This window comes from Haliotis rufescens, unplaced genomic scaffold (assembly GCF_023055435.1).
Source record: "Haliotis rufescens isolate VD_foot unplaced genomic scaffold, xgHalRufe1.0.p SCAF_76, whole genome shotgun sequence".
NCBI classification, from domain to species: Eukaryota; Metazoa; Mollusca; class Gastropoda; order Lepetellida; family Haliotidae; genus Haliotis; species Haliotis rufescens.
Genome location: NW_025964368.1, coordinates 1729669 through 1744728, shown reverse-complemented (window position 1 = coordinate 1744728; position 15060 = coordinate 1729669). Strand labels below are relative to the sequence as shown.

The window sequence follows — 15060 nt, the reverse complement described above, 5'->3', positions numbered from 1 at the left end:
GGAAAGCACTGTAGCACTGACCTACCGACTGGTGTGCTGGTATGTTGGTCGTTTCAAGTTCTTCTGGAACTTCCCCTTTCTAGCTGTGGATCACACACGAAGTCAGTCGATTGGAGCTAAGTTTTCACAAAACTCTGGATTCCACTAAAATCCATTATCCCCAGATTTCTCACTTCTTACCTGTTCCATCACATCCTTTGGCTGGCATTGCTTGGCATGTTTAATCAGCTGGCAAAGTTAGAACCCAATATTGCATCTAAAACTACACCCTCTTCGTGAACTCCTTGTTAAGGACAGAGCTTAGGTCTTGGAAGAACCACAGCGTCCTGGGTTTAAGTTTATCACGGAACAACTAACATCTGCTCCAGTACTCAGACATTATGATCCAAATGCTGAGACTTGTGTGTCAGTCGATGCTTCCTCATTTGGAATGGGAGCAATGATCTGTCAGGAAGCCTGCAATGGAGAATATGAAGCAATAGCCTACTGCTCTAGATCCGTCTTCCGAGACTACTTGCACAGTAAACAGTTTAACACAAACACTGACCACAAACCTCTTCTTTTCTTTTGGGAAACACTAGCATGGACCAATTGCCACCTCGCATACAGCGTATCATTGCCTATCACTATACCATATCGCATTTACCAGGGAAAAAGCTCTGTTCAGCGGTTGCACTCTCTGAAGCTCCGACAGATATTCCACTCTCAAGCCAAGAGTCTTCAGAGGGGCACAAATATCTCTGTTGATCCTGTTCTTGCTACATCACATGCAACAGATCAGCGTCTGGATTAGATATATCTCAAACTGCGTCAAGAACTCAAATACTTTACCAATGGATGGCTAAAGTACACGTCTCTGCCAGACTGTGTACGAAATTACTGGACTCAATTAATTGAGAGGACCTCACTGTAGAAGATGGGAGAGTAAGACTGGTAATTCCAGAATTGAAACACTCGACATTTTCGACTAAGGCATTACGTAGTGCAGCGCTCGAACAAACGAGTCAGTTTGGTGACCAGGTATCCGCTGGAATCAGGCATTTTCTGAGATATATTGCTTTATTCACATCACAAGTATCCCGAAATACCCCCACAGTAATCGTGAGGCCTTGAGAGCAGGCCTATAAGCGTACATCTTTGGAGCATGGATTTAGCCCTTCTCAGCCCTTGATGAGACGCAATTTGCGGACAACACTTACAGTACAAACACCTCAACTTCAGCCTAATCAACCATCTTCACAAGAAGTGTTTACCCAAATCCAAGTCGTTGTTTACCAAAATCCAACAGCATCAAAAATTGCTCTGTGACTGATATCGTCACAGATCGCGCTTTCTTTTCCAGGTGAAGGATGGAGATGTGTGTGTGTGGGTGTGGGTGTGTATGGGGTGTGTGTGTGGGGGGGGGGGGGGGGGGGGGGGGGGGGGGGGGATGGGGAGTGGGGGTTGGGTGTGTGTGTCTTCCATGGTGTTCAGACGCCTCTTTGGAAAACGAAATGTAGTATGTCGAAGTCAGTAAAATTATCTAGAGAGAAGATTTTGATATTTTGGAACCCTCCATTTTAAAATTCGGGATCCGCCCTTGCAATGGATTCATCAGAGAAGGCCTCGTCCACACGGAGGCTGACACCTCACTCCTGTGCCTGAAAAACCCTTCAATCCACAGCCCATGAATGTCTCGCCTTATGTCTCGCCATCAGGTGTGCGGCATGACATACCAGCTAATGTGACCAGATCTGGAAGAGGCTCAGTTTAACCGGACAGACTTTGTAGAAAAAGAACAGTAGTCAGAAACGTTATTGTTTCATGTTAGTAGTTAACTGTTAGATATATAAATCTACATTAGGTTTGTTTGCAGCAAAAGTCACTGAGGATCAAATGTATGTTTACTCCAAAAATGGAAAGGACAACAATTATTCTTATACTACTGGCTTTTAATGTAAGACAACTTTCAGCTTGCTGTCTTTCTTAACAAAAAGGAGGTGTGGTAAGAGGTGAACCCTAAATGGTCCAATCCTTATAGGCCTCAGCCTATAGGAGATAGTATAAGAGAGAAAACTCTCTCAAGCACGCAGCTGAGTTAAAACACGTGGTACCAGCCACACGCTTGTGTATAGCTACAGTTATAGTCATTAAACATAGTTAATGAACTACATGTGTGATCTAAATGACTTGAGGGGGCACGGGTGGCCCAGTCGTCTATGGCGCCGCGACTCGCTGTGCAGAGTTGCGTCCCTTGGGCACCCCAGAAACCTATGATTGTGGGTTCGCCCCGGTTATGTTTCTAGGTTTGTCTGCACCATACACCAGCACCCGTGGGTTAAACTGAAGTGGTTAACGTCTGAGAATTCGGGCTTTCCTCCCACATTAAGCTGACACGCTGCGAAATAACTGTAATACTGTTAAAGCGACGTTAAACCCAACTCACTCACTCACTCTAAATAATTTCCCCGACTGGTGTGATAAGTTGTTCATTCTATAAATCCCTGTGTCCGACCCAGCCTTGATTTATTACAAGCATCTTGTTGGATCGGGTGTTCAGGCTGTTTTCTTGACCAAGTGCGAGCCATCGTGTTCCAATAGGATTAATCTTCATGCATCATGGCTTCGCTGATCACTGTATTGTCAGTTCCAGATTTGGGCGTTTGACCGCCGTATGGTAGCAGGAGTATTGCTGAGTGCCGTGTTCGGCAACACACACATTTGCCCTTTCATGAAAATTACGGCATCCTGACACATTTCGCGGACACATTGTGTCATCACTGGTTTTCGGTGATCCAATTATATGATTTTCACTGTTGTTTTTCCTTTTTACGCTTTCCGTAAAAGGTGACTATGCTTGTCGTTAAAGGCGACTAACGGGATCGGGTGGTCAGGCTCGCTGACTTGCTTGATGCATGTCATCGTATCCCAACTGCGTGGATCGATGCTCATGACATTAATCACTGGATTGTCTGGTCCAGACTCGATTATTTACAGACCGCCGTCATATAGCTGGAATATTGCTGAGTGCGGCGTTAAACAACAAACCAACCAACCAACCAACCAACCCAATGACATCGTTTTCGGCAGAGACGGATTATTCTCTGGCGTTGGTGCTATATATTTTCAAGAATCAGTGTGATTACCTTTTTGGACCCGTGAAGATCTTGGTTAGAATCGGGTGGTTAGGCTCGCTGACTTGGTTGATGCATGTCATAGTATCCCAATTGCGTGGATCGATGCTCATGATGTCAGTCACTGGATTGTCTGGTCCAGACTGGATTATTTACAGACCGCCGTCATATAGCTGTGATATTGCTGAGCGTGGCGTTAAACAACAATCAAACAAACAGTTTCTTACAGGTCGATTTATAGTTTCACTCGTCGCTGCTAAAAACTAATATGTAACTAACATTAGGAATATATGGGAGTAATCAGGTTTATAATCATATATTCTGTACTTGTGATTAAAAGAAATGTTTCGTAGCATAAAACAATATGCAAAATATATTGTGGGGAAGTAGATACCTTCGATAATGACATTTATAGTTCATCAGCAATGGCAAATCTAATCTTATTTCCTTACACTTTCTCTTCAGGCTTTCAAGCGTGGGTTGACAGATGACGGACGAACTACATACACGCATCGGGAGACTAGATTTGCAGTGCAGTGTATTATGGGGGTTAACTTTCCAGCGCCTTTCCCGTAAACGATCCGCATTGGATTTGCCGTCTTCCGAAGGAAGTTATATCAAAATGACAGATTCCAAAATTGCTTTAAGCAAATGGAAAGAAAAGAAATCGGAATATTGATCTTGTCTGACTCAATAATTGAAAAATACGAAAAGATGTTTTTTAAGATGGGTTTCAGAAAGTACGAAAGTATTCAGTCACGAACGGATGACATGTTTGAAGGTTAAACTAAATGAAACGACAGAGGAAATGAAGACCTTTGGTGCGGTTGATATTAATCTTTATTCTTTCAAGGAATAACTTGCAATGATTCCGGCGTAGAATAGGCCCCAAGTAATCTATGAATGAAGTGGTCAGGTTCAGTGACTTTTCTGTGTGCAGGATATCGTGTTCTGATGGCGTTCCACAAAGCGATCGTAGCGCTACGACTGTCGTAAGTCCATGTTTAAATATACGGTTCCAAAATACGAGCATCGGGTCACTGCATTTTCTCGTTTACCGATCACTTGATTGTCTGGTTTGTTTACAGGCCGCTGTCGCACGGCAGGAGTACTTCTGTGCGGCGTCAGGCAATGCCTACTTACTTTTATTCATCTTATTGTGAGAATGGCGGGTGCTTCTGGTAGGGAAGGACATGCTTGCCCTTTACACGAACACCTGGTGTCATCACTGCTTTTTGGTGGTCCATTCATATAATATTCACAGCTATTTTGCCTTTACGACAGATGGAATCTGTTTCGGCGGATAATCTGAACTTATTTATTCTCTATATTCGCTCCGTCATGTTCAAGCCGCTGTGGTGGAGCTGGATAGCTATTGCGTCGTAAAAAGCATTCAAACTATTGTTTCACCTGTTTTAATGATAATTCCACAGAGGTGGGACAGTTTTTAACTGTATAAGCTATAAACAATCCCGTTAATTCCAAGCCCTTGATCTTTCGAAATTACATCGATATACCTGTATACCGGGACAAGTAGGTTTTTGAGTAAACCCGGACGGCGACAATGATTCTGCCTGGCCCCATCAATAGTAACATCGTCTGTAAGACGCTATTATGTTTCCCTGTTAAAAAAACTCAGATTTATCACACAGCTGCCAGCTGTTGAAAGGTAACAGTTAACCAGGCGTGTTCGTATTGCTGACATTCTCAATTAAACTGGAAAGGTATGTGCATTGTACATAAACATATTTTGCATAAGCGGTGATTTCCGTGACGATGATGTCAACATTATAAACAAACCGATAAAATCATAAATGACCATCGCTGATGGCATCACGTAAAGCATTTCGATAGCACCATGCATGTCATCGTATCTCGATTACATGGATCGATGCTAATGAAATCCATAACTGGATTGTCCGGTCCAGACTCGATTATTTACAGACCGCCGTCATATAGCTGGAATATTGTTGAGTGCGGCGTTAAACAACAAACAAACAAACAAATAATCGAGTAAGTCAGAAATAATACATAAGGTCATAACATGCAATTTATGCTTTAATATTTCAGTAATCAAGATATTCAGTACATAACCGTATGTCGAAATATTAGCTACTTTAGAAGCCCATTAAAAATGTCGACATAGTTTTTTTTCAATCACGTCCATTGCATTAGCCAAAGTGGCAGAATCTGTACAGCGTGCTAGAACCCGACAGCTGTGCAAGGTGTGATTGACAATGGTTTGACAATAGCACGATATAGAGAGATCTTCCTGATTCACGGTGACATATGTTCTGATGGATCAACGGTGTCATGCTTTATAACGTCCAAAAAGTAAATCACCCGTAGAACATATGTTACAAATTATTGGTACCTACCTACACCCGCGTTTTAGTAGAACGAGCAGTGGACCAGTGAAGACCCGGGTAGGGAATAGGTCATCAACAACCCATGATTGCCGTTAGAGGCGACTCTGCTTGTAAGAAGCGACTAACGGGATCGGGTGGTCAGGCTTGCTGACTTGGTTGATGCATGCCATCGTATCCCAATTGAGTAGATCGATGCACATGATGTTAATCATGTCCAGACTCGATTATTTACAGACCACCGTCGCATAGCTGGAGTATTGCTGTGTGCGGGGTAAAACAGCAAACAAACAAAAAAAAGCTACATTCATGAAAACAATGTTCCTCAAATAAAGTGAAACTATTCTCACCTCTGCTGACACCCTACCCTGAATCAAAATGTTGAAAATTAATTTGTTAACATAACATACGCATGTGGAGGTAAACAAAATGTCAAATAAATGTAGACATAAACATTATATTGCATAAGTACACTGTGTCATACCAATAAAATATGATACTTGTGTTTCCGTGTCAGGCGCTCGTCACCAAGGGGATAAAACAAGGACTGGTCGTCTTGGAGTGTATCCATGCTACAACTACGGCACGGTATCTCAGTGGGCTAGCACCTTAAAACCGACATAAGTCCCGGACAAGTAGAAGCAAGCACACACACACACACAGACACACACACACACACACACACACACACACACACACACACACACACGCACACACACACACGCCGCTAAATAAGTGCAATAATCTTGAACGCCACGTTAAACTCCCTTTCACCTCACCTCACCTCACCTCACCTCACCTCACCTCACCTCATTTGGTTTCAACACCTCACCTCACCTCATTGTTTTAACGTATGCGTAGCGTGACACAACATAACTATAAAACTGTATCCCCAGGAACACGTGCTACCATTTGACAGTACACCGGCAGGAAGTCATGTGACCAGCAGGAAATCATGTGACCTCACTATGCTGTTGGATCAATAGCGACTCCGAGTGAGAGTTGAGAGAGACAGAAGCTGTTGCCAATGGAGGCAGAGTGATTTGATAACACCACACACATCAAGACATGGACGCTCTCAAGGTGCTTCTACTACCAGTCTTTGGTGTTCTCCTTGCATCTTTCGCAGGACTTTCACAGGTAACTTTTATTTATGTTTCCTTTCAAGTCCATTTAAGCCAAGACCTTTGAGAATGATTCGTATTTAGACAGATGATTGCATTGACTGTTCAAGCCGGAATAAGAACAGCCACTTTAATGATCATGTGTGGTAAGTATAAGTACTCCTAACTGAAGGCTATGACAAGGATGTTGATGAGAAACATATATGAAACCAACATATCCATATTAGTACTGTTTTCACCATCAGTTTTACCTAAGATAAGATACGATGCACTCAGGAGAGTATGCTTGTATTACAAACTGAATAAATTACCTTTTAGCATCTGATCATACACCTCATGAACACACAGAAAGTAAGCTTTCTCTCGAGACATTTGGGAACGGATTGTACTACAAACCAACCTTCCTGATCAAATCTACACATAATGTCAACATACGTTATGTTAGGAAAACAGAAGAGCTGTCGTGAGAATGATCTACGTTTAAATTCCACGAGACTCCATAATGATAGAGCAGTTGGTATCAGAAGATAAAGTCAATCTCTCGAGAGTTATCACACTACTATTTGGTTTATATGCTGATGGGGATTACTTTGAAATTGCTGGTACATTTCTCACTTTAAAAGAGCCATTATGGCTTCTAATCATAAACTCATATTGTATTTGTTCTTACGCGGGTAATGAATTCCCGAAGAAGACAAGAATGTAATATAATTGTATAATCCTTTTTTAACTGTTGTTCGGACTGATCGTTCAAAAAACACAAACCTTGTGTATAAATCTGGCATTCGGGGGCGTGAAGCACAGCAGATTGAACCGAAGATTGAACTGATGAACACTGTACCAATCCTTTCCTGACCTTTCAAATATAGGTTTAAATTGAGATATACAATGTCATGAAGTTCACACGAGTAAGCGGGGCGGTCGGGTAGCCTAGTGGTTAAAGCGTTCGCTCGTCCCGCCAAAGACCCGCGTTCGATTACCGACACGGGTACAATGTGTGAAGCCCATTTTTGTGTCCCCCGCCGTGATATTGCTGAAATATTGCTAAAAGCGGATTTAAACCATACTCACTCACTCACTCACACGAGTAAGCAACACTGCATTATAGATTTAAATAGGGTACATACATTACGTGTTTTCAGATTCACGGGAGTCATTGAGTATCCGGGATGCGCGGGAATAGAAAGCAGCGCACAATTACATTCACTTTGCAATTAACGTCGATGTGTCACGATATGATAAATACAATTAACGTCGATGTGTCCCGATATGATAAATACAATGCTCATCTTGGCAATATCTGAAACATGCTGTGTAATCACTTCAATATGAATTATTATTATTAATTATGATTTGGGTCATGCTAAGTATGTTTAATCTAAACACTTAAAACAACTGGTCATTGTTCTTGTCCTTGTTTAGCAGTTTCCCGTATGTCCAAGGCACATATAAATAATTAAATATACAGTAACACATTGAATTTGCTGTGCTGAATAACACTGGCCACGGTCGGGATCACATTAAATGCATACAAGTAGCATTATACTTAACGTCAATCCAAGTGTACAATAGGCTTTATAATATTTATCTATGCGTAGTATCATACCATTTGCGGCATACCAACATACAGTAAAGTATGGGACTTGTTGTTACCCTGTCTGGCGCTCGCCCTTAAGGGGACGAAACAAGGACTGGTCGGCTACAGAATACTGTGTCTAAGTGCGTGCATGTACTTTGCTATGTAAGTGCAATACAATTGAATGCGGCGTTTAACCCATGTCACCGCACCTTTCACACCATGTATCACGTGACAGGGTAGGTGAAGTGATAATACAGATAATCCTACCCAAGCTCATTGTTTTAATGTAAAATCGTCACTTACTTGTGTGTTGAATATGCAAATTTATTGTCCTTAAAGTGAGATTATTTCCGAACGATTATTCGTTAATCCGGACATTTTAAAATTCCGGCGATTTCATGGTGAACGGTACGTCGTGACTACTGGATTTCACTTTATATCAACATGTACAGATGATAGTGAAGTACTATCATTCCAGCAAACACAATCCATTATTTTCACATCCAAAAGTCTGTGGACAGCCTATTCTGCGTAAACAGGAACACGACCCGTTAAGATTCCGGGGTATAATAGGTCTTCGGCAACCCATGCTTGCCGTAAAAGCAGACTATGCTTGTCGTAAAAGTTGACTAACGGGAACGGGTGGTCAGGCTCGCTGACTTGCTTGATGCATGTCATCAATCCCAATTGCGTGGATGGATGCTCATGATATTAATCACTATATTGTCTGGTCCAGACTGGATTATTTACAGACCGCCGTCATATAGCTGGAATATTGCTGAGTGCGGCGGTAAAAAACAAACCAGCTAGACAAGAAACACATATACATGTAAATGCTTGATGTGTTCATTCAATGCCATCTCCATGAAGTATAACAGCTGAGTAACCCAGTTCCTAGACAATGCTGAAGACATATGAAGTGATTTAGGGAGATAAATATTCGCCCGCCTCATGATTGAGTGTTAAAGCTCAGGGGACGCCTGCCCGGAAAACACCATCGAATGGTCAGGGTTAATAGAAATAGCTGGCGGAGCGTGAACCGGGCTGATACTAAACCATGTGGACGGGATGAGGATGCAGACTTCCTCAGCCCTGTCACTGAGGGAGAAGGGGATAATACGGTTTCATATCGAGTGTTGGTTTCGTCTGGTGGCTCTATGCAATGTGACGACTTTGTGGTGAAGTGTTGATTTATTTGGGCTTTTTGTGGTTCCTTGATATTGGATGCTTTCTCAAACGGAGTGACAGGAGAGTAATTGGTAACAAAGGCTCTATTGACAGGAAGCCAATATCGAACGCATCATCGTAGAAAATCATCGACATGTGAAATGGGTCTTGACATGTTTCGTAATTCACGTTATTATCTCATGAATTATATATCATCTGACGTTTATATATAGCAACATTCAAAGATTTTTTTTAGATCCACAAAGAGAAGACATAATATGAATTATACATTCTTCAATGATTAGACTGGGGAAATCCTTTATCATCACTCAAATCTATTTTTGATATTTTCAACCTATACTCAGTTTTTCTTTGTTTGTTTGTTTGTTGTTTAACGCCGCCCTATTATTAGGGCTATATGATCAACCTATACCATTGTTTGTTATTCTTAAAGATCACTGATACCCCTAGGCTGAAGTACAAGACATGTCTGAATAGCTTTGCCCAAACAAATTCCAAAATCTAATCTGATGTTTAGCTGATCTTACCTTATACAAATATATGCTCTCTGCCTCATGGCATTCATTCACCTGATGAAGGAGTAAGCATATACTCCGAAACGTTGTGTTTCCTCATAATGAAGAAGTTGATATCCATATACAGAAAACTACGGTTATAACGAACTCAAAAGGACCGCTAATGTCAGTTCGTTGTAGCCGTGGTTCGTTTTATGCATATATACAACATAACTACAGCAAATAGTCGGGACAAAAAAGTAAGTTCGTTATATCCGTCAGTTCGTTATAAGCGTGTTCGTTATAACCGTAGTTTACAGTACTTCTCTTACTTATTGTATCACTTCTAAATGTCTTTGAAAGACCTTATACAAATAGCTGTTGGATGCATGTACATGTACATCATGCGGATGACATTATAATGGATATTGCTATAGTCTGACCACCGTGATGTGTCCATTGCTTCAAAGGACCGCCTCCGTGGTCTTGTGGTAGAGCGTCCGCCCGGAGAGCGGAAGGTCCAGGGTTCGATCCCGGGCCGCGTCATACAAAAAGACGTTAAAAGATTGTACTTGTTGTTACCCTGTCTGGCGCTCGGCATTAAGGGGCTAAAACAAGGACTGGTCGGCTCGGAGTCAGTATACTGTGTCTGAGTGGGGTATTCATGTTAAACTGCGGCATGGTATCTCAGTGAGCTAACACTATAAATCGGCATCAGTCCGGACTAGTACAAGCAGCCACACACACACATACACGTGCATGCACGTCGCTATATAAGTGCAATAATCTTGGACGCGACGTTAAACCCAATTTCGCCTCACCTCACCATTGCTTCAAGTTCAGAAAGACGTAATGACAATGATGCAAACCTTCTGAAACTGTGTCTAACAGAGGGCAGTGTCAATTTGAAGCCAAGGGAGCAATCTACCAGCATCGGTAATGGTGGTGTGAGGTGAACATTGGCTCAAACAGGCAATAAACCAGCCGTCTCTCATCAGCCGGAATAATACCTTATTAGCGTTGACCTTTTGGCGGATTAATTTCCCCGGAAGAGGTAAACCGGCTGTGATTTGTGACAACTGGACTGGGACTTTTGTAATGCCAGTGTACAGTTAATCTAAAACCCGGCGTGGGTGCTTGTCTTCCTGTCAAGTCCTTAAAGTGGATATGTGTTACAATGCACGTCTTAATACACTGGTGTGAGGGTGTGGTATTCATATTGTGTGTGGTAAATTAGATAAAATCGATCGCAGCGACAAAAGTAGACACGATTTGAATTTTAACGTCGGAAAGCCAACCGTTCTCTGTGATGGCTCTGAAGGAATCGAGGCAGCAATAGCCCCATTGTGTGACATTGTCTTGCATTCCTTTCCTCTAAGGAAATTGGAACCTGTTATATCTTTCACTTTCTATTATCGATCGGGGGCGGCCATCGTTCAAGTTGCGTGGTACTTCTCTAAACGACCACCTCGGTTACCGAACTATGGCTTGGATGCGCAAACTGCAAATTGTAAATATGTCGATACAGCTAAACAGCCGAATCTAGGTAATTCGATATATATAACAAATACGTCATATCTTAAGTTTTATAAAGTTCTTCATCGGGAAACAGTATAATATCCTTAGTGCCAGTAGTAGTAGTAGTAGTAGTAGTAGTAGTAGTAGTAGTAGTAGTAGTAGTAGTAGTAGTAGTAGGACCACAACAGTTATCATTGTTATTCTCCTTACCATCACCGGGACCAGCATTTTCGTTAATATTATCATTATAATAACTCACCAAGCTCGTGTGTTTCACTTAGACGTCTTAGAGCTGCATACATTTGGGATTTCAATTTCCTCCCACGCCAAGCTGTAACGCCGCACTATAATTTGAAGACTGTTCAAACAGTCATTAAAACGAACTTACTGCCCATACACTTCTGATGTTTATGTTTACCCGGTAGGCAGGCTCTTAGTAAACTATGGGAGCTCCGTACATCTGATAGCAGCAAATCATTGCAGTGTTAAAAGCAATTTGTTCACCCCAGTATCTCTGCAACCTATCACCATCTTCACTTTCACCTTCTTGGAACATCTGTGGCTTTTAGCAATATTCCAGCAATAACACGGCGGGGGACACCAGAAAATGGGCTTCACACATTGTACCCATGACGGGAATCGAGCCCGGGTCTTTGGCGTGACGAGCGAACGCTTTAACCACTAGGCTATACGACCACCCCGTCTTCAGATGGACTTAATTGTGCGGTTCGTAATGACAATATTAAAAGACCTATAGTCCTATAAGCATGAGCAAAACACCTATAACCTATGATACGATTGTGGTACGGTGATCGTTAAATGATGGCACTTCTTGTTACGCTGCCTGGGGCTCGGCATTAAGGAGATAAAACAAGGACGGGTCGTCTCGGAGTCAGTATACTGTGTCTGAGCTGGGTATTCATCATGTTAAACTGTAGCATGATAACTAAGTGGGCTAGCACTATAAACCGGCATTGGTCCAGACTAGTACAAGCAGCAACACACACACACACACACACACACACACACACACACACACACACACACACACACACACACACACACACGGAGAACTAGGAGACCATGTATATTCGGAAAGAATTTGATCTGAATATTCATTCAAAATTTAATAATCACACTGTAGATAGTATCATATTGATACCAAATTTAATTTCTTTCAATATACAGAATCCGGGTAATAAGAGTACCCAAACAACTTTGTAAGAAACGACTGATTGGATCGGGATGTGATATGGTTGACGGCGTCCATCTCGAAACCACTGGTTCGTCTGTCCCAAACATGATTATCAACAGACTACGATATAGCTGGAATACTGCTTACTGCGTCTTAATACAACAACATCAGGACGATGGTAAAAGAGATAAATTATGCTGTAAGGATGTCATGGCCTCGCTGATGTGGTGTTTTGGGGGCTACAGTTTGTGTATAGTTACTTAATACATAAAGTAAACGATTACTAGTCTAGTCGCAGCTAGGTGAGCTGGGTTTCTTCAGTGAAGCTTTACTTGGGACGGTATTGCATTGTTATATCACAGCATGCATGCTTAATGTAGAAATATAAATATAAATGTCAACGTCAGAAAATAGTCTACGTGGAAACATTCCATTGGACGTGTCAGGCAAAACAGTGACGAAAATTATATGAATGTATCACTGAAATCAGTGAAGACACAAGGTGTTCGCGAAAGGAGGTGACGAGCATTATTAGGGTTTTGCTACTTGACACTCATGTATTGTGCTGACAGATGTAGGCTCATAGTCAGGGCGACTTGAGATTCGAACCCAGAATCAGCTGATCAAAGGACAGGCATGGAACGCGTGCCTACAGCTAGGACGGAAATGCTGGGTTATATTTTATATCAGTAAGACGGTACGTCGTATTCTGTTAAAACTGCATTTACTTCATCATAAGATGTTCTCATGGACAAGACCCGTGACGATCCGGGCTAGTATAGGTCTTCAGCAACCCATGCAAACTATGTTTGTCGTAAGAGGAATTAACGGGATCGGGTGGTCAGAATTGCTGACTTGGTTGATGCATGTCAGCGTATCCCAATTGCGGGGATTGATGCTAGTTATGTCAATTACTGGATTGTCTGGTTCAGACACGATTATTTACAGACCGCCGTCATATAACCACACATCTCACTGGAACACCGATGACGCCGACAGCGCCAGACATAGAAACAGGTCTTGCTGATTGCTCTTATGCTTGCATGCATGGAGACGTGTGTATGACCTTGAAAGGATTCGCAAACTTGTGTTTCTAGTTGGACCAAGATGAGGGAGCCAAGGTTGTCGTCGTTTCTCACTAAATGAAATAATCCGGCGAACTAGAAGATGGGGGAATCGATAGATAATGTAATTATGTGGACTCCCACCAGACAGGTGGTGAATTTGTTGTTGATTTTTTCAAGCAGGGTAACCCGGGTCTCGAGGGTTGTAAGGAGAGGGGTTGTATGTACTTCCGCTGGCTTCAGTGGTGCGCCATGTGAAGAACACCAAACAGTCACCTCTTGGAAATGTTCTTGAACGAGTGACCAGATGAATTTAGATGACGTTCGTTGTGGCCAAAATGCATTGAATTGTTTGACAGGCATTTCTCATAAACTGACGGGTGACAAAGTAAACAAATGTACATGGATAACAACTTTGTTTTCTGTAATAGCGACGTTTCGGTTTAAATCCTTATACCGTTGTCAAGAACGTATTACAGTATAATAAGGAAGTTGTTATCATAGACTTTTGTCTACTTTGTCAAGATTCATTTGCTGTGGATTTGAATCCGAGATGCATCCTCATTATGCATGTGCCCGTAGGTCATCTGACCTTCCACTTCCACATACATTAACCGCTCTGATAAACTGAAGAGGTGTACACAATATTATCAAGGAAAGTAACACTGTCTATAAAAATCAGTTTTAGATAAAATGTATGGAACTTCCTATTGAATAATGGAAATAGGAGTCAAGGTTCCATTATTTGCAGAGACGAACGAGACACATCCTGTACACATGTATTGAATTTCACATTACGAAAGGTCGGTAATTATATGTACGTGATGTGGGGTTAGACTCTGTTTTGAACAATATGAAAATTGAAGTAGCATGTCAGCTTAACATAAAGTGACGCAGGTCTATCCCTTTGAAGAAACACGTGGCATCTTGACGGATCATAGACGTAGCGAATTATCTGATTCAAACCCAGTGAAAGCGGATCATACCGTGAAGATCCGGGGTAGAATAGGTCTTTAGCAACCCATGCTTGCCGTAAAAGGTGACTATGCTTGTCGTTAGAGGCGACTAACGGAATCGGGTTGTCAGGCTCGCTGACTTGCTTGATGCATATCATCGATCCCAATTGCGTGGATTGATGCTCATGATGTCAATAACTGGATTGTCTGGTCCAGACTCGATTATTTACAGATCGCCGTCATATAGCTTGAATATTGCTGAGTGCGGCGTTAAACAACAAACCAACCTACGGATATGTACAGTCAATTGCACCCTTTTAGGCAATCAGGCCACCTAAGTAAATAGCTGTATAATTTAACGATTTGCAAACACGCAAGAGTACACTGAATCCATAGAAGTGTCTATCATGCAACACTTTCAAGCAAGTTTATATTTCTAAAATTTGGGTCTTGGGCCAGTCGT

General features: G+C 42.0%; 1 protein-coding gene across 1 annotated transcript in view; it reads left to right on the top strand.

Annotated features, from left to right (window-relative positions):
- The first annotated feature begins 6426 nt into the window (after positions 1–6426).
- The window catches only part of LOC124133111, a 42073-nt gene continuing 33439 nt past the window's right edge, over positions 6427–15060 (top strand). Inside the window, exon 1 of the mRNA XM_046497363.2 lies at positions 6427–6619. Coding sequence (XP_046353319.2) covers positions 6548–6619 — 72 coding nt within the window. The 5' untranslated portion in view covers positions 6427–6547. The remainder of the gene's footprint in view (positions 6620–15060) is intronic.